Source organism: Lissotriton helveticus, chromosome 8, assembly GCF_964261635.1.
Source record: "Lissotriton helveticus chromosome 8, aLisHel1.1, whole genome shotgun sequence".
NCBI classification, from domain to species: domain Eukaryota; kingdom Metazoa; phylum Chordata; class Amphibia; order Caudata; family Salamandridae; genus Lissotriton; species Lissotriton helveticus.
In genome coordinates, this window is record NC_136069.1 from 194,382,552 (window position 1) to 194,403,364 (window position 20,813).

The window sequence follows — 20,813 nt, forward strand, 5'->3', positions numbered from 1 at the left end:
TGCAAAAAATGTAACGCTAAAAAATAGCCAAAAACTATATAGTGGCTCAAGCCAATAGGCAAGGAAATAATAAGAAACCTGACAAATAAGTCAATAAAGTCAATGAAATGCTAGTGCTCAGCATGTCAATCTGAGGCAGTGTCTATGACATAACTGTATATGCAAAATAAGCAGCAACGGCCTCCAATAGGAAGTCACCGTCTTCATCCGAAAACAGTTCAGCCATCCAATTTAAAAGTTGAAAAGAACATACGTGTTCTCCAAGCACCGGATCCTCTATCACTATCAGAGGACAGCTTGGTGGGTTTTCAAGAAAGCTCAGTTCCAAGAATTGTTGCGCTGCCGACAGTATATTCCAGGGACCAATTAGTCCATGTACCACTGCTAAGGCCATAATCCTTCCGCCAGGACAAACCAACTCGTGAGCCACGATAGGACACATTAGCTGATCAAAGTCGACGTCAGGAGAAACCGGTCCGCAGAGGCACAAATCAATGGCCCAATCGAAATCACAGGTCAGGCAGTGAAATACAGGCTGGACACAGGTGAAATAGGAGAATCGAAAAGATAATCCATATGCCGTGCTCAATATCGCTAACGGCAGTGTGCCATAATATTCAAGCATGCGATTGCGGAACAGCGTCAGCAGCTGCTGGGCGGGGTCTTGCACAGGAAGGACATCCATATTTAAAAATACCGAAAACCACTAGAGCGCCCGCTGCTAATGCAAGGAAAAATGGGAATCCTCCAAACAACGTTGAAAAAATAGAATGGAAGAAAGCAGGGATGACTCCAAAAATCTTTTCAAAGGAAGTCACGAGACCACTGCTAACAATTTTAAAAAAATGTGCTAGGCCTTTCGTGGAGGATGCGTTAAAGATAGTACGAACCATCTCTCCGAAATGCACACGCAAATCAGTGTTTAAAAGAGCCTGAACCTCTGTACGGGTGTTTGCAATGTGAAGCACGAAAGTTTCACGGGCCGAGCTCAAGGCCACCTCTCTCTGGGACAAAAGAGCCCTTATTCTTGCCATGCCGCTGAATTCTGCTCCCAAGGTTGGTATCTGTGGCCAGATGGAATACTCCCTATGTTCATGTGTGGGAGGATACAGAACATTTCTGCAGCAAATAACCCGTTCACTCACTGTTACGATAAAAGCTATACCTTTAATTAACCTACAACAGTCTTCATTATTGAGCATTAAATAACTACCATTTTCTAATAATTTAAACGTGGGGATGATAGCAGGAACTGGCGTGCCTTGCAAAACGCAAGCCATATTCGGTCGGTCTTTGTTGCATGAACCATGTAACTGTATGTGTCTACACATTAATGAATGATCAGGCGTCTCAGTGCACTCCTCCCCAGTTAGATAAACTTCTTGATCATCTTTGAAACATCTATATGTGTATGGAAGTGACCAGACTTCATGAAGGAAACCACTACCTAAAGGTTCATAACGACCAATTGGTACATATTTCATACAATTTGAAAATTTATATAAAGCAAAAGGCAGCGTTATTAAACCGTGGATAAGCCACGTTGCAGCAGTGGCCTCTGCCACGGAAAAAGGCAAGGATTCTAACCTCTCAATATGCAACATACTAAAGGTAGCATCACGCATTGAAAGCAAGCGTTGTTTGTCAGTCAAATTAAACGGTGCAAATAAAGAAGAAACGTTCATGTAACCCCAGGGAACTTTACCATTTTTCAGAGTCTGAAGGGTCCATGCAAATTGCATGATTGATCGTAATTGATTCTGACCATGGTATAAGACTGATACTTCATCATGCACAATATCGACAACTGACGACACAATATTATCCAATGTGTAAATTCTAGATGAAAGCACGTTAATACTATTGTCAACAACTGCAAGCACCTTTTCAAGATTTGCCTGATCAATACCCCTAAGGCGGGTAGCAGCCTCAATCTGAGATAGTTTCCAAATTTCATTGTAAACTGCATATATCCACCTTTTCGACCTGCCACTAGCCGGGCCTTTAATGAAATCATTCAAATCCACGTCTGCATTCAGTTGGGAAAGGTGACTTTTAACTGCAGATAACGTTGAATGTTTCAGCCAATTCTGACACAATTTGCCTACAGAATAAGTTGTGACAGTGTGGGCTAAGTCAAACCGGGGATCAGATCTAACAGTCTTAAAACCGTCAGTTAAACCCAAAAATCGATTTTGGCAAGAGTCAGCACTACGGTGCCAAAGCAGCCAACCTTTTGGATTCATACTGGAAATGTTAAAGGAAGAATTATGGACGAGGGCCTGTAATTCTCTAATGGACAACCGAGTAAAGTTACTCCAACCTTCATATTCCTCTAGCTCCAGGATAATAGGGGTGTTTAATTTTTTAGAAGTAGCCAATCCAAAGCATGTGGTCTGGGAAATTGTTCCATTCAGAAACAACATATGATTCGGGATCAGACATGCACGGTGCAAAGCCTCAGTGCCTTGTACCTGCCAGGCTTTCGAACCCCAAACTGATTTAAGGTCTATTGTTTCTTTCCATAACTCGTAGCCTCCAGTAACTAATTGATCAAGGAAGGCCTTCGAATACAACAATTTAGTATCGGTAAGTCTAACCTTGGACATTGGCTTTTTCAGAAATTTAAAATAAAAGGACTCGGGATTGGACTGGTTAAAGTCAGTGAAATAGGTATACTTTTTCAGAAACGTTTCAGAACTGCCTTGTGTAGGTGCTGGGCAATGTTCCCACCGTGTAAAATTAACAGTATCCCTCCGGGATGATGTTTTATGTAAGAAGTGATTTCCATAATGTTGGTAACAAAATAAATCACCATAATTAGCAGATTCTAAATATAAATCCTCAGCATCAAAGGCAGCATAGTATTGCAAATCAGAAAATAAACTTTCTACAGCATTAACATCCCAGTCATCAGAACGAATGTTCTGTTTCACCACATCCCCCATATTCACTCTAAGTACATTAGGAACATTAACGACTTCCGTTGGGCCATGAATTTGAAATCGAACTGCATCCCACAGTATTCCATCAAGGACAGGCCATGCTGTGATGTTAACCAAAGTCAAGTCTCTTTTAAATCTGTGTGTAGAATGTGACGAGGAAAGCGGGGCCAAAGTTCCATTTAGATGAGTAATGCATGTTCTTTCCTCGACATAGTGTCCATTGATGATTCGAAAAAAATAAAACACAAAACCAATTGACATAAAAAGGTAAACTGAAAAAAGGACCAGCCAAATGTATGTCCAAGGTGGAATCAAAAAATGTTTTTTAAACAAGCTAGCATAAACTGCAATACGTGAGGGTTTCTTCGAGGCAAGGGAAGCAGAGTCAAATGAAAATCTGGATTCCGTGGCTAAACGTGTTTGCAGGTCAGGCATGGACAAATCAGTGGGGTAGGCATAGTCTATCTCATCAATGTTAGTTCCGGGTAAATTATTTAACAAAGGACTGGAAACTGCAGGTAATTCGATGGCCACTTCAGGTTCAATATTAGAAGCAGTGGGCATAACTGAATTTCTCACAATGGAAGGACAGGAAACAGCCGGTGTCATGCTAAGAAGAATCGGCCACTCTGTGTATCTTGACATTGTCAATAGAAATAAACCTGTTTTCCTTACGACCAGGAAGTGGTGGTAAAATGACTGTTCTTGTGCCCTTCACTCCAAGGACTGGAACCGGAGCTCGATAGGAAGGACCAAATTCTTTCTTGTTATCGATCTTCTCTCGAACCAGTTCGCCTACTTGGGGTAGCCAGCCAACTACCGGGATCTGCAACGCATCATCCGACGTGGAGGGCAAATGTTCCTTTGCAAGACTGTCTCTGGTCTTTTGTAGATTCTGTAAAACATTGCAATGTTCATCTGCGTCAAAGGAAGTGGCGCGAACCACACAGTCTAGACCGTCAAGGTCAGGGACGTACATCTTGATGCCAAAGAGCATTTCGTATGGGGCCGCCCACCCAGAGACCTTCTAGGGAGATTATTAAGAGCACGCTGCACGCCATTGAGGTGGGCCAGCCAGTTTCTGCCAGTGCCTATAACTCGGGCTGTCAAAGATTGCTTTAAATCACGGTTCATTCGCTCAACTACACTGTTACCCTCAGGTCTGTAGGGAGACGAAAACTTGACTTGGACCCCCAACGAAGTCATGGCATCCTTATACGCCTTAGAGGCGAAAGCCGGACCCTGATCCGAATGGAAGGTACCACAGGCAAAAATCCCTATAAAGACACGCAAATCTCTAATGACAGTCCGTGAATCAGCGCTGCGATGGGGCCATACCCACACAAAGCGTGTGCATGAGTCAACTGCTACTAAGATGTACTTATATGCAGTATCAGATGAAAAAGGACCGCAGTGATCTAAATAAACACAACCAAGTGGTTTATTAGAAATGTACAACTGTGTCTGTGGCGGACGCGTAGCAGTTGAAGGTTTAATCTGCTGGCAAATGTCACAAAGAAGAACATAATCACGCGTCTGTTTGTACAGTCCCCGCCACCAGAAACTCTGTTGTAATTGAGATACAGTGGCCGAGACGCCCGCATGCGCAGACGCCACACCTTCATGTGCCGCTGTAATCAAGTCTGCCCTGCGATCCGAGTTGGGAATCAGCCGTTCCCCAACATCAGGAATTGTCACAAAAGGAACCTTTTCGGGACTTAAGTGGTATTTGTACTTTGAAGGGAATCCCGAAGGATGTTTACCTCCCTTCTCAGAGGCAGCAACTGCCGCCAAGATGTCGCTATCAATCTTGGTTTTGGATCTAGTAACCGCTGCAACTAAGTATGTAGATACTGCTGATTTCGCCGCTTCATCTGCAAGCGAGTTACCGACAGCGTGAACTCCCAAGCGCTGATGGCCAAGAGTATGAATCACATAAACGAGTGGTAACTTATCCTTAAGTTCCGCCACTCGAACCCAGATCATCTTGTGTTTTATTGTGCTACCCTTGGAATCACGAAAATCATTCTGAATCCAAAAGAACAAGTTTTCATTGTAAGACTGGACACAGTAGTATGAATCACTCACGATGAGAGTAGTAACACTTGGATCTGCGTACTCCAACGCTAGTAAAAGAGCACGAAGCTCTGCCAATTGTGCGGTGCAATCGCCCAGGGGCAGCGTGTGCACTTCCCTGGAAATGAACTCATCGTTCAACATAGCACCGACCACAATAGCGCATGCGGAAACGTAGGCATGTTTAGAGCCATGCGCAACCTGTGCCGACCCATCAGTGTAAATGATGCAATGGAAGTCCTCCAAAGGTCGCATAGCTAGAGGAGCAGGATGAACGAATTCATACTGCAAGTACTCTTGCGACCGTAATGAGGCGTCAAAAATAAACGTGACATCCGTGGACGTCAAGGACGCAGCCCATTGAATCCACCGGGGGTGCAAAGCTTTAGAATTCGGTACACTGGCTTTCGTGACTGCCTCCAGATGAGGGCAGGGTGTCACCACTAACATGCGCTTCCCCTGTGACAGAGCTCGTTCCTTAAGAATCGCCATCTGTACAGCAGTTAAAACTTTCTCCACAGTGGGAAACCGCAATTCAGCCGAAGTGTACAAGTGTGACTTGTAAGCAATAGGTACTGTGTCTCCTTCATTAAAAGTGAGATACGTGAAACCCACCGTCCCAGGAATTATTCTTATCACCAGGTTGGTGTGGTTATCACGAGTCAGTAAAAATTTAGAAGCGAGCAGATCAGCCTGCAAGGACTGCAAGATGGCTGAGTGCTCAGGCAGCCAGCATGATTTTGAAAAGGTTGGTTGTATCAATGCATACAACGGCTTGATACGCTGGGCATATTCCGGAATGTATGTCCTTCTGAAATTCAAAAAGCCCAGTAAAGACTGTAATTTTTTCAGTGTTGTAGGAGCGCGCAATTGAGCGCATTTCTCCAAGAAGTGAGGAGCCAAACCTCTACCTTCATTGTTCAGCTCATAGCCGAGGAACAACACTGTGTGTTCTGCAATGTGCGATTTTGCAAAATTAAACTTGTAACCCATATCAGCAAAGTTACAAATAATCGAATTCACTCGACACAGATGCATCCAAATTTCGTCGTCTGTGAGATAAATGTCATCCACATACGAATAAGCATCCGGGTCGATTCTCTCTAACAGAGAGACTATGCGTGCGGTAAAAATACCAGGACTATTCTTGTAGCCCATTGGAAGACGCCGGAATTGTTTTTGCACTCCAGCGCTTGTAAAACTTGTCCATTGGGAGCTAAGGCTATCCAATCTATGGGCATAGAAACCGTTGGATATGTCAAGCGTTGTTTTGAAACGCTTACGCACTAGACTATCCACTAGGGCAGAGCCGTGAGTATTCTGTACAGCACAGTTACGGCAATGCGAGTTTAAATGCCGATAATCCAATACCAAACGATATGATCCGTCAGGCTTGTTCACAGTAAAAAGGGGATTATTCATCGGTGACACACACGTTTCAATAACTCCCTGATATTCCAGTTGTTCAAGGATTTCTGCGACGGAAGCTTTTGCTTCACGCCATATGGGATATTGAGGCTGAGGCTGCGGCTCAGACCGCAACGAAATTTCGTGGCAAGGAGACAATTTATCCCAACCACATTGGTTGCGGTACAGAGCCGGCGCAAGAGCCCGAGCCCACTCTTCTGCAAAATGCTGCGCATGCTCTGTCGAGACCGTTTTCGCGAAACTGGAGAGGATCACCTCCTCCCCTCGCGGCGCCGCGAGCACAAAAGGTGGGGGCCAGTCAGCCTCCGAAAGCAAAATGTCATATGTAGAAGAAAGATTCTCCCAAAACACCCCTCTGACGGTACGCTGTATGTCACCTTCAATTAACAGGACAATTTCATAAAGTCTTTCAGGGGGAGCAAGTCTAGTATCGGCTGTTTCTATTACAACGTAGACATCAGTCGCTGTCACCCTCAGTAGTGGACGCAGCGCCTCTCTCACTATGGTAATCTCCGCCACGCTGTCCAGCAAGGTCAGAGCCCACGTCAGATTCCGAAGCCGCGTTCTCACTATCTGTGGCATATCTATGCGCCGTTAAGGCCGCGACCTTTTTCTTCGCAAACTGTGGTCGCTTTTGCGCAGAATCTTCCTGCTTCGCTGCGCCGTCCGTCTGGCGGGGCTGGCCACGTCCTTGTTGGCCACCACGTCCCCGTCCGCCTCCTCCTCCACCGGTCTTCGGGGCCGATGAGTCCTGAAAGGAACGAGGAGGGCGTTGATCAGAACCCTGAAATCGATCAGGTGATTTAATCATCGCGCGGTCGCACAAATCATAAACTTTCTCAGCCGGCGCAGGAACTAGTGGTGCAGGATAAGAATCCTGTGTCTGCTGTTTTTGCTTCCCCTGTTTCTGTTTCTGAGGCCAATTTTGTTTCTTGGACTTGGGTTGTACGTCTGCCGCAGCAGACTGCACTTGCGTTTGTTTCTTCTCCTTGACCGCGAAATACTTCAAACCTTTACTTGTGCGACCGATTGTTTTATAAGCGGCCACCACAATTTTCGCCAACTGGCGGGATTTCTCGGCATCGGGTATAAGTGCCAAAGCATTAGACACCTGAAAGTTCACTGCGTCTCCTTTAACATTGGAGAGTATGAGATCGCTAACGATCTCAAACGAACCACACAGGCGCATACCCAATTCAACAGCTGCCTCCGGTCCGTGATCATCCTGAACACGTTTGACGATCTCGGGCAGCTGCGTCATCGACGGGGTGCCGAAGCACCTCGTAAAAACTGCCGCAAAAGTTTTTCCCCAGCTCTCACAGTCGACTAGTTCGGGAGCTAAATCCTTAGGTAAAGTAATCGTTAACATCCTATGTTTATCAGCAGGAGTAGAATTTGGGAACACAGCTTCCAGCTGGTCAAACTTCTCGGCAAGCCAAAAAGGAAAGTCATCCTTATCATCAGGACGCTTACCAAAAACCGAATTGACCATAACTGGATTCAATTTTAAACCGCCACGTTCCATTTGAACGGCCGCACCCCCGGGTGGACCTCCCGGGAGATGACGACCTATGTATTGCACTAACGCTCGAATCACAGCAATCGCGACCACATGTAGCCTACAAATATATGCTAGAGGACAAGCGCCGTGATTTGGGTGCGGGGTAAAGCCCCCCAAAGCAGGCCAATCAGTACCCGGAATGGAGAGTGGGCCTAACCGCGCAGCTGATAAAGAGTGTGGGAGGGCGCCATCAAACCAAACGCGATGCTGCCAATGATTAATAGGTATTTCCAGTGCCCTGTACCGAGTATATTCAGCCGGTACAGCGGAGGGTGTGTAGTGGAGGAACACTTGAGAATTCGCATCCACCTCCGGAAACGTAACCCAAGAGTAAAACAGTTCAAATGGGTACGCCGGGTCTGCACACACCACAAAAACCACAGCCATGCCCTCCAATGGGACAAGATAAGTCTGCAAGTGGTTGCGCACCGCAATTCGGCTATGTTGCGCAATGGCCACTGCCGCCATGATACCACCGGAAATACTGAAAAACAAAGAATACTTTGTAGCACAACTGGGTAGTAATTCAAAGAAACCGTTTGTGAAAGAAACCAGCTTGAATAAGACCTATTTAAAAAAATAGGTAGGTTTCACCGACACCCCGTTTTCCGGAAACGGAAGTGAAGGGGTTAAGGTTAGAACGATATACTACTCGAGTGTCATGATATAAGACCACCGAAAACGTTGGGCGCCATGTCGCAGGGTTTCTGTTCTCACACAGAACTGTGCACAGAGGATTGGAACCTTGGCGAATTAGGGTGACCCAAAACTCACCTTAGTACCCAACTTACCCCTTACCGAGCTAGCTACAGTGTCTCATTGGTCTTATCGAACTCCCAATGTTTAGACAAACCAGAACATGAACTTACAGTACCTCAGGATACGTGGAACTCATGAACACTCTTTCGTTATACTATCATTACAAACCAGAACATGGAGTAAAGAAGAACACATGAGCATTTGAAATGTTTATTTACTAATGCCGTCTTCTCAGGCGCAGTATCTTAGATAATACAAGTAAACATATTATCAGTAGCAAAATTACCAGCATAGTTACTAATCCATAAAAAGCGAATGTGACAGCATGTGAACATGCTGTAAATGGATAAGAGTTAACAACACTTATATCTCACCCTCCCTAACACACATATTATATTATTTGCTAAGAAGGTTTCTTTGGGTTGTATTAGGGCGGGCCCATACCTTAGTTTCCTAGCATGAAGGAATCACATCAGCATACACCAGCTCTCTCTTCATGTGAACCGCATCAAGTGTGTTTATTGTGCCCCAAGCAAAGCAATATAAAACCCGCCTCAAGCCCAGAGTTGGCAGAAGCTGCACTTATGTTATGACTATGAAGGCGTGGAGATCAGACCTCATAACAATTCTGTATCGTGTTGTTCCTGAAACTTCAGCACTCTCTGTGCAGACATAGTTTATTAAGCAAAGCTGATATCAGAGCAATAACATATTATTCTCATATAAACCACAGCGAACTACTAGGTTGAAAGCTAAGTCAGCAATTAAGTGTCGTGTGCAGAAGTTACAAAAAGGAAAAATGGCGTTTAAACCTCTAATGCGCCTATGCTAACTTAACACGGTATAAGGATATTCAGGAGCTACATGACACACTCACACCCAGTCAACAGATCTGGGTTTAATCCATCACCGTTCTTTAGCCCACTCCGCCACCCCAGTTCAGACATGACCATATGCAAATCAGTCTGACCCTGTGCCTCATGGGAACAGTCCAGCCCGAACTGCCAAGCCATGCCTTCCCTGGACCGGAAACAAGCTTCCGAGGACCGGTTTCTGGCATTTCAGCCGTCTTCAGCCCGGCTTGCTTGAATCCAGTGGCAAAGTGGGCAAGGGACTCACGTCTGAGCATACCCTGCCAACTTATGGCAAACAAAGTGGTACAAAAGGGGGTGGTGATGGATGGAGCATCTGAACCAATCAAACACTCACACCCAGTACACAGATCTGGGTTTAATCCATCACCGTTCTTTAGCCCACTCCGCCACCCCAGTTCAGACATGGCCATATGCAAATCAGTCTGACCCTGTGCCTCATGGGAACAGTCCAGCCCGAACTGCCAAGCCATGCCTTCCCTGGACCGGAAACAAGCTTCCGAGAACCGGTTTCTGGCATTTCAGCCGTCTTCAGCCCGGCTTGCTTGAATCCGTCCATCACCACCCCCTTTTGTACCGCTTTGGCCGCCATAAGTGTGGCAGGGTATGCTCAGACGTGAGTCCCTTGCTCACTTTGCCACTGGATTCAAGCAAGCCGGGCTGAAGACGGCTGTAATGCCAGAAACCGGTCCTCGGAAGCTTGTTTCCAGTCCAGGGAAGGCATGGCTTGGCGGTTCGGCCTGGACTGTTCCCATGAGGCACAGGGTCAGACTGATTTGCATATAGCCATGTCTGAACTGGGGTGGCAGAGTGGGCTAAAGAACGGTGATGGATCAAACCCAGATCTTTTGACTGGGTGTGAGTGTTTGATTGGTTCAGATGCTCCGTCCATCACCACCCCCTTTTGTACCGCTTTGGCCGCCATAAGTGTGGCAGGGTATGCTCAGACGTGAGTCCCTTGCTCACTTTGCCACTGGATTCAAGCAAGCTGGGCTGAAGACGGCTGTAATGCGAGAAACCGGTCCTCGGAAGCTTGTTTCCGGTCCAGGGAAGGCATGGCTTGGCGGTTCGGGCTGGACTGTTCCCATGAGGCACAGGGTCAGAATGATTTGCATATAGCCATGTCTGAACTGGGGTGGCAGAGTGGGCTAAAGAACGGTGATGGATCAAACCCATATCTTTTGACTGGGTGTGAGTGTTTGATTGGTTCAGATGCTCCGTCCATCACCACCCCCTTTTGTACTGAACAGTCCAAAGGGCAGGGTGCAATGTATTTAAAAATTTGGACTTGTACATTCAAGTTTTAAAAGGCCTGGGTTTGAAAATGTCTTCAATTTGTTTTACACTACTGCAAGGCCTATCTATTTTCCAATAGGATAACATTGAAGTTGCCTTATTACATTTTATAAGTGTAATTTCCATATGAGTATAGATGACTAATTCATGTTTGAGTCACTGGAATCCTATTTTAAAAACCTAATTTATGGTGAAGTCAGATTTTAAATTGCAATTCTGAAAATGCCACTTTTAGAAAGTTTATGAACAAAACAAGGCTTGGTTCCTTATGCTGCCTGGACTCGACCACTGTAATATTACCAAACAATCAAGGTGTCCAGGTAGACCATTACCAGCAGTATGACTGAAGTATGAAAGTGTGAGTGCCAATTTGTGGAATTATAATAATAAATTTTTTTCTTTTGTATATTGCGGAAAGTATTATGTTATCTCAATGTAAACATGAATAAACATCAGTGTTGATGTGCCACCTCTTCTCTATTATTTTTCTTGTTTCCTTTTTAGTTGTTATTGGTTGATCTTTTAGAACTTGTTCCAGATTAATTAAAGAGAGTTGCCATAGGTCTTTGCACGCTGATTGGCTTACCCCAGAGACGTACATGGCGGATGTTTCGTTTAGAGACAGCCAGAAACTGGCCCAACAGACCTAGGTGAAATGTTTGGATTCCTTTTGCAAAGCACTGGCTGGTTGGGTGAAGGGTGGTGAAGTAAAAGATAATCAGGGGCTGTACAATTTGATTGCAAAGGAGCAAATGGTAAGTCTTTGTTTTGCAGATCTGCGCCAACACCTGATTGCTAGTTAGCTCACTGACTCCAGCTAGTTTGTGTAGGAAGTGGACCACTGAGTCATTATCAAAGTCCACAAGAAGGTATCTGGAGGGGGATCACCCAAAGGGTGGATAGGGTTCCCACCATTAGAAGGAGGGAGAAAAAAATAAAACTAAGGGGTTCTCTTAGGGCCCCAAACTAGTTCCACGGGTCAGGACTCCCATCCTGCAACTGAGAAAAATAACAAATCGTTCTCTGATAGTAAGTCATCAGGGAAGGCACCTCCAAGTGCTAGGAATGCCAACAGGAAGGGCACTTCAAGGGGGCTGCCAAGTATCCCAAGCGGGCATGGCCCCCACTGGTGGGCAGTCACACGGGTTGGTGAGTGTAGCCCTTGGGGAGGAGATTGTCCCAGTTATTGTGGGGGACAATATAGAGGTTTCTCAGGTGTCCCGGGTGACAACTAGATGGTGCAGAGAACTCACATGCCTAGTAAAACTAGGAAATTCAGGCACTGGGTCACCATCAATGGGCAGTGGGTGGAGGTTCTGAGAGATACTGGAGCCTGCATGATGACCATCAGAGGCCAGCTGGTAACCTCAGAGCTGGTAATCTGTAATGTATTCCACCAAGGAGTTGCAGCTGAAATCATGAGAGTCACTAGCCAGTGGCTCTGGTTCCCTTGAGTGGGGTGTCTCGGGCTCTTTAAGGGGAGCTGTGAGTCTGTCCATGCATGTGGATTGTCTGCTTGGAAATGACCTGGAGCACACCATCTGGAAGGAGGTGGAGCTCAGGTAGCAGATGAGATGCTCAGAGGGTAGTCAGGAAGAACTGGAGCCTGTAAGAATGACCTAGGTGCCTGCCAAAAAGAGGAAGGGCAAAGTGTGTGGGAACCCGCTCTTGAAACTCCTATGGTGCAGAAAGAGGCTGAACCTGAGGGGAATCCCCAGAGCCTCCAGGGGAGGAGGTTGCCACCCTGGGCAAACTGCATGAACTGGGCAACTTGCAGCTGGAAAGGGTCTCACCCGGAAGGGAGGAGTTCCGCAAGGCCCAGATGGAGTACCCCACTCTTGAGGGCCTGTGGTGGCAAGTTGAGGCCTAGGCAGCTGGTGACACCTTTGGTGAATACCCGATCTACTGGGAGGACGGTCTCCTGTATAGCGAGCCTAAGGTTCCTGGGGCAACACGTGTTTTGGTGGTCCCTCAGTGCTGCAGGGCTTTTGTACTGGAGCTGGCTTGTGGCATGTCATTTGGGGGCAGGACAAGAACTTTGACAGGCTTGTCACCCACCTTTATTTGCCTCGGATGAGGACCTCAGATGCATTCTGCAACCATTTCCTGTAATTGTCATCCCCTTTGAAAGAGTGGGCATCGACATTTTCGGGTCTCTGAATCCCAAGACAGCCATGGCCAGTGCTTAATTTGTAAAATATTAGGTGCAGGTGCTCAAATTTTTTTAAAAGGCCCCACCTACGTTCCCGGCTCTGCACACTTCCTTCAGAGGCTCCACCCACTTCAGTTATTGGTCCCACCCACATCCACAAGCCTCAATACATCATAGCCACCTCCTCACATCTTGAGTTCCGCAAGAAGCCGAAGACCTGGCTCTTCATATAAGCACCTCTGGGACCTCACGCCCACACAGCTACTTAAGTGCCTGGATACCCGCCCTCGGATAATTATTCTAATACATACATTAATTTATCATAACATAATGTAACATATAGGAAGGCACTTTCATACTTGTAGAATCACTTTTACAAATTCTGAAAGCATTTGTGTGATTTGTCATTCCCAGAAGATGACGCAAGGGCACAATCCACCTAGCGCTAGAATATTTTGGGCAAAAGAATAGCAACTGTTCCACGGTCTTATAGAAAAACATGCATGATAGACACAATGTAGACCCTGACTGTGCAGGATCCCATGTTGATGTAAACACAACAATCGGCAAAGTCCTGTACCTCTTCAAAAATGTGAGTGTGTACACACCAGTTGGATACAATTTAGGAATTTCTCTGCCTTAGGCGCAGTCTTATGCAATAGAAAAAGCCTTGTTCAGCTGCTATTGGAACTAGGCAATTCATTCTGAGCAGCAACTCTCTCCCAGTATTCCGATTTGACAACAGTAACCACAGTAGGTGTGACAGAGGAGGGCTCTTTCCAAAAATTAATTAGGCCCACGTCATACAATTATTTTTTGACATAGGCCAAGCACTTGATCTTCTTGGAGCTGTTTATACTGAGAATATCAACAAAATCCCTCTCTAAAGGAACCCAATAAAGTACTGGCGTAAGGGTGGCAAACGCAGATATAGGCTTAAGGTCAAGGTCCAACTAAGGGGGTGCCTCTCTCCATTACTGTTAGAGCTCTTATGAAGTTGTTATCACTAGTTCCCAGTTGACCTGCGTGACAGTGGACCCATGGTTCTGTGCCATATAATACAGCACCCCTTGGTTGGGCCTTCTCTATCTCCACTGCTGGAAGAATCAGATACCAGGGTGCCTTTTAAGCAAATCTAAGAATAGCCCCAGCTCTATGGGTTAATAAAAGTGAGCTTTCAGAAATCTATGGGGCCCATGATCATGAAACAGGCAGATAAATCCCTAAATAGTTAAAACCTTGACCCTTTCCAAAACATACCTTCCCAAGCTTAAGGTACCCCTCGACCCCCTGAAATAAGTTATATGCTTGGTTTTGGAAGCATTAATTTTAAGACCATATAACGTACAAAACAGATTTAAATCTGTCAACAAGTGTTTGTAAACCAGCCCTGATTTTAGCTAGCAGAAATGTATCATAAGCAAAGAAATGGGCCAGCATGTTATGGTCTGCAAGCATGGGGGAATCATTGGCACAGTTATCCCTTGTTCCTTTCAGTGTGAGATCTGGACTTCTGGTTAACACTGAAGGCTAGTTACCATTTTGTTCTCAGAATAGATAGTGATAAAGAACCAAATTCATGTTTGTATATGGCCTCACTAATTCACTACATCCCTTTAATACCTGCCAAATTGCTCTTTTAAAATTTTAAAAACCCAAAGACCCTCGTTCTGGGGGCTAGGTGATATCCATTTTTGCTGGTATCAAATATAGCGCTCGAATAGGGGATGAAAAGTAATGCAGCAAGTACTGAATTCCCAATGCCTTCTACTCTGGTACCTCACCAGTTTAAATCTGGTGAAATGTTCAATTGGGAAGCCGCTGAAAAATAAGGAATTAGCCTGGCAATTGGTTGTGGTTACTGATTCTGGCAGTAAGTCCCTCAATTTCTAAGGGCACTGTCGGGATCCCAGTGCGGGACATGGTGATATTCCTGCATCCAAGAAATACTGATACCAATGGTATCCAGCTCAAACCCCATTAATTACTATGAGCAGCAAAAGTGCTGTTTACTATGAAAGGAAAATATATGGTGGGAAGATCTACATAAATGTATGGAATAGTGCACATTTTTACTAATACATTGCATTTGCAGAACACCTAATATCCACAATGCTTATCTGTTTTTGCAAACCTCTGCTTCCCCTGCTACTAGAGTCACAGAAATGTATGAATTCTAGCTTTGCACATACGATTTACCTACAATTCCATATTTTTGGAGTTACAAAATTACAGACAAACCTTTCTGGCAAGATTATTCATTATCATTAACAAGAGTAACCATAAGGCAATAAAAGCCAAAGTCTGGCAGAAAGATGCATATTTTGAAAATTTCACTTGTTTGTGCCTTTTCTTCTTATGCAAAATAATCTCCCATGTAGATTAAAGGCTTCTTCTATACATTCTGAAAATAGGAAGGGGATTGATTATTTCACAAACCCAATTTGCAAATTATGTCAGCATTCTTTTTATAGCAGTAAATACATAAATTAGAAATTATCTCAGAAAATGGAAAACATTTTGGCTTTGTTGTTATTTACCCCATTCCAAAATGACAGTCCAGTTTTTGTGAAAACACTCTTATTTCCACTCCAATACAAAGCAACAGAGGAAAATCCACTCATATGGGGGATTTTTCCTGGTCATTCGTAGGATTAGGGTGTGAAAAATCCTAAAATTAAGCTTCTGTAAATAAGGATGTTGAAAAATGATTCTGTAATCCAACGTTTTTGCAGCCGCACTTTTTTGGGGATTTAGTACCCAGGTGACTGGGCTGAGTCCAGCATCAGTCTCTGACCAGGAACACTGCTTAGTACAATATTCCAGCAGTGATAAGTATGCGGTCAGTACGGGTGACTTTTCTAAAAATGGTTTCATGCTTGTTTGGATTTGTAAATCTTTACATAGAAAAATCCCTTTGTTAGAGTTCCGCTATATATCTTTTACCAGGTTCTTAATAGTAATTTAATGTTTGTGTTGTTTCCTAATCACATTGTTTCTCTGCAGGTTTTGCAATGATGTTTCTCCCTTATCTCAAATTTAAGATTATCTACTTATGATGTCTTTTAAATTCCAAGGGTCATACAATTTATTCCGAGCAAGTCAAGTAATAACCTGCACACTCTACCTACGCAAGTAGAGCAGGAAAATTGCAAAGATGCTAAAGTTAAAAAAAGCAAATGTAAATCTGTAAAATGCACCCTCACCCAATGACTTGTTTTTCAGCCCATTTAAAAAAAAAAAAAAACAATCGGCTTTGCCAATGCTTGTTCCATATCTAGTCAGCGCTTTTATGTGCCAAACGTAAACCAGTGACTATGAATGGAAGAAAGCCCTTTTAGGGTTGAACTGGTATCATTATCACTGTAAGTTCTTTGGGCCTCATTTATGAGAAATGACGCATCGCTGCGTGAAAGCAGCGATGCATCACTTCTCAGTGCGCACTCCTTGCGACATACCTGATGCGTCATATTTAACGTATGACGCATCATGTCGCAAGGAGTTACAGATACGTCAGTATTTCTGACGTATCTGTAAGCGCAAAAGTGATGCATTGCTGGAGTGTGTCACAAAAGTGACGCAACTCCAGCAATGCGTCCTTTCACATGGGGCAAGCCCCATGTAAAAGGGCCTGCGTCAGTCTTACGCCTGCTGTGAGGCAGGCACAAGATTTTGACGCAACGGTGTCCTAGAAGTGACGCAGTGAAATCTCACTACTATGAAGCTTTTTGCGGGGGGACGCCCCCCCTGCATACATTATACCTGACGCAGGTATAATGTAGCGCAGGGGTTTACAACGTGACGCATCTGCTTAGATGCGTCACTTTGTAAATAGTGCGCAACAGGAGGCATGTTGTACGCCGCCAATGCGTCACAAAAAGTGACGCATCAGAAGCGCAAAACTGACGCAAGGCCTCATAAATGAGGCCCTTTGTCTGCAACATAAATAGTTGCACAAGATCAACATAAATGCAGTTGTTTTGGAATACCACTAGAAATGGTCACAGTATGTACAGTATCTTGCAACTTTCAATGAGAGCTCACTCTGGCAAAAATCTCGGTCTCTTTTGTAGAACTTTAGACAAGTCATGACCTTTCCAGTTTTTACAACTAAGGCGAGGGAATCAAACAATCATGTTTCAGTCCCAAGATCATAATTGAGGCCAGATAACAAAACCTAGTGAGTACCTGCACGGTGAAAATTATGTTACGTGCGCACGTGTTTGCACTCATCGTACATGCCGTGGGCATGGCAGGTGCATCTTTCAGCACATCGCTAGCTGTCTGAGGTGTGTTGCAATGTGCACCTTCTATTACCCTCTGGTTACACTGCTAGAGAAGGCTGACTCAGGAGACAAAAGTGTCTCCTTTTTGCATCTCACACCTATAATGCACATCTCATGTGTTACATGAGCGCTGGAGACCCGAGTTACAGTCTTATGCATAAATTAGAGCTCAAACATGTAAATCTAACCATTGACAGAAAGGGGCCTTCAAGGGCAGTAACTATCAGTTCTACTCATGAGTGATGTGCATGTGTGACATTGAGCCTCCGTCAACAGATGTCAGCATGCCCATGCTCATGGGGGAGGCAATATATAAGAGGGTTGTGCGTGGAGGGCTGGAGGAGAAATGCCAGCTTATCATTTGCTGAAATCCTGCTTTTGCTCCCAAGATCTCTAAATGTCCACACGTCTGGATCAGCTGGCAAATAAAATGTGGCTACACCACTGTGAGGGGCACCCTGGCCTTGATAACAGTGTGTTCTCATGTTTGTGAATTTGGGCCATCATGCCATGACAGGCAAGAAGGGTTAGACCTTGGGTGACATGGGCACACACCAACAATTTACCTAAGCTTCTTTCTTAGCAGATCACTTAACACTGACATGGAATTCTAATGTTGATAGCACAAATATGCAATGTAGTCCTATTCTCTGCAATATCTGAACATTGGTCTAGCTTAGAGGACACGCAAACAAGTACAGACTTAATCAACCGCAATTTACCTCTGAAAACAATTCCTGCGTTATTGATCAGAATGTCTATTCCTCCATACTCTTTCTTCAAGAAGTCTCTCAGCCTGGTGATACTCTGCAGGTTGGTGATGTCCAGCTGGTGGAAATGAGAAGTCAGGCCCTCCTCCTCTTTAAGCTTTTTCACAGACGCTTCACCCAGCTTGGGGTCTCGGGCTGTCAGGTATACGTCCCCTTTGACCCGCTTGCAGAGAGCCCGCACAATAGCCAGTCCGATGCCTTTATTAGCTCCAGTCACCACTGCTACATTGCTGTTGGCCATATTTGGACTTCCAACTTCAAGCACTAAAGAGAGCGGAAAAGGCCAAAAGAAATGGCATCAGAAAACAGCAATGCATACCAACAAATGGGAGTAAGAAAAGGTCGTCTAGAGGTGGGGGCTACAAATAAAACAAGTTTTGCCAATGGTAGGAGCTTGTCAAAGAGAAGATCTGCTAAAAATGTGATGTTCCTGTTCTCTCCTGAGTGAGCCCATTATGTAACTAGGTTAGTGATATCAATTTGATTAATAAAAATGAATGAAGCATTAGCTACTATTGGAAAGCAAGTGTTGGAGGATGCGGTTACCTCTGGGAAGCAGCTGAGCATGCTGGGAAGTGCGCCCCTGGGAAAGGTGCTGCTTGAACCTAGGTTCCTGATGACGGAACCGGTGTTGAGGACAATCTAGACAGTTGGAACAGACAAGCGTTTCAGACAAGCAGGTCGTCAGTGCCAGCATCCATGTAGACCAGTAATGCCCCTTGCAGTCCCTTCCCATTAGCTGGAGGAGGAAGCAATGTTAACTGTCAATAAACATCTGCTGGCTGTTCTGAGATACAGTAGAGCATGATGGGGATGAAGAGCTTTCTCGGTCGTGGCAGCTAGGCTCTGTAATACTCCTTTATCTATATCCGGCCTAGAGTTACACCTTCCTTTTCGTAAGGTTTTGAAGACCTGGATTTTTGCCTTGGAAATTTGATCCTCCATACTCTGCCTCACCAGTAAGCTGCAACTGCATCAGCGCCTAGATGCCTTAGGGTATGTATACGGGCTGTATAAATAATCCATTCATTCATTTCAATCATAAACTCCACGGTGTCAGCATCACTACAGTCGATTCAGGAGGTGTTAAGTTAATCTATTGTCCCCGCATTTTATAAATTAATGATTTACCCACTTATCCAAGAAATGAGTCCCAAGCTGTTCTGGGGCGCGGGACCTCCTCAAAGTAAAGAACAGCTAAGGAGTCTCAGCCCCAAGTTCAATCTACCTCTTTTTATTTTTCCATGTCTGACTGCCCCCGCTTCCTCAGAAATGAAAGATTTCTTTCTTAGATGATTCCCATCCTAAAGACCCTTCAGATGATCTTTCAGATTCTGATAATTTCTTTTCAGCCAATCCTAATGATACTTATGAAGATAATATAGGGGACTCAAGTCTTTCTCAAAGAGCAAAGAATGTCAATTCTACTCTTTCTGAAGCACTCCTCTACCGCGGGGGATCCCCATTATTTGACCCTGTCATAGTATCTCATCCCACTTCAGGCGAGTGGACTCCTTCTGCTCAAATTTCCACTTTCCTACTCCGCTGGATTTGGATGAACAAATCAAGTTGTAATAAACTCTGTGTGCAGTTTCCCATTTGTCTTCCTTACAAATTATCATCTACCCCAGACACAGACCTATTGATGAGGGAATGTGGGAATGGACTTACTTAGACAGGTGGGGATAGACTCGATGGGTGACCTGTTTCAAGATGGGGTATTCAGGAAGTTGGAGGATCTGTCCTACGTACAGAACCAAAGGATGCTGTTTAAATTCACATACCATAGATTACAGAGTGCGGTCAACGACCTATACCCCACATTCCCTAATGAACCACAACCATTGAAAATGCTTCAATTACTGCTTACATCCCCCACACCTACTCACTTAGTGTCCAGACTATATGCAGAAATACCAAACGGTAATCTACGCATGATACACATTAAATATTTGCATCAAACTTACTACACCCCGGCGCGCTTACATGAATATGGCCTACAAATTGACTCCAAATGCCAGAGATGTGGTGCTGAGAATGCAGATTTTATACATCTGGCCTGGTACTGTACAGGAGTGGCAGACTATTGGGTAAAGATAGTGAGTGCACTGACAGGCATGGTGGGTATTGACATAGACTGTAGCATCAAAACGTGCTTATTGGGACTACTACCGGAGGAGCGAGCATTGAAACGTAAATTCTGCGGGATAGCTCTACTAGTGGCAAAATGTAGAATCTCCCTCACATGGGGTAGTAAAAATGCACCACAAGTCAAACATTGGCTACAAGGCATGGCATATTGTAGAGACACACTGAAGACATATGAGGAAGAACTACCACTGAGTGCACGCCCCAGAGACTTTTGGACATACCTCATTTCCTATCTCGATGAATCTGTTGTATAAAGGTTAATGTGCAAACTATACCATGGAAAGATCAAAACTGTTTTTAACATATGCTGAATCTTACTACGGTACAAAAATGTACATGGTTGGAGGTGGAGTGCTGTAATGTAGTGGGTTTGTAAAAAGTTACGTATTGTATGTATGACACAACTTGTCATTGCAAAGTTTTGAAATGCCAATAAAAAAAAAACCTGACTTTAGTAAAATGTTGGGTTTAATGAAACAAGTTGTCTGATTCCATACATGACACGTCAGTTGGACCA

The 20,813-nt window shown here is 44.6% G+C and overlaps 1 protein-coding gene across 6 annotated transcripts in view; it reads right to left on the reverse strand.

Annotated features, from left to right (window-relative positions):
• LOC144772512 (carbonyl reductase [NADPH] 1-like) overlaps nt 1-20,813 on the reverse strand; it is a 166,986-nt gene that overhangs the window by 61,500 nt on the left and 84,673 nt on the right. For all 6 annotated transcript variants that reach the window (XM_078656894.1, XM_078656893.1, XM_078656896.1 and 3 more), the window contains one exon: nt 18,098-18,409. In XM_078656894.1, the coding sequence (XP_078513020.1) occupies nt 18,098-18,386 (289 nt within the window). In that variant the 5' untranslated portion in view covers nt 18,387-18,409. The remainder of the gene's footprint in view (nt 1-18,097; nt 18,410-20,813) is intronic.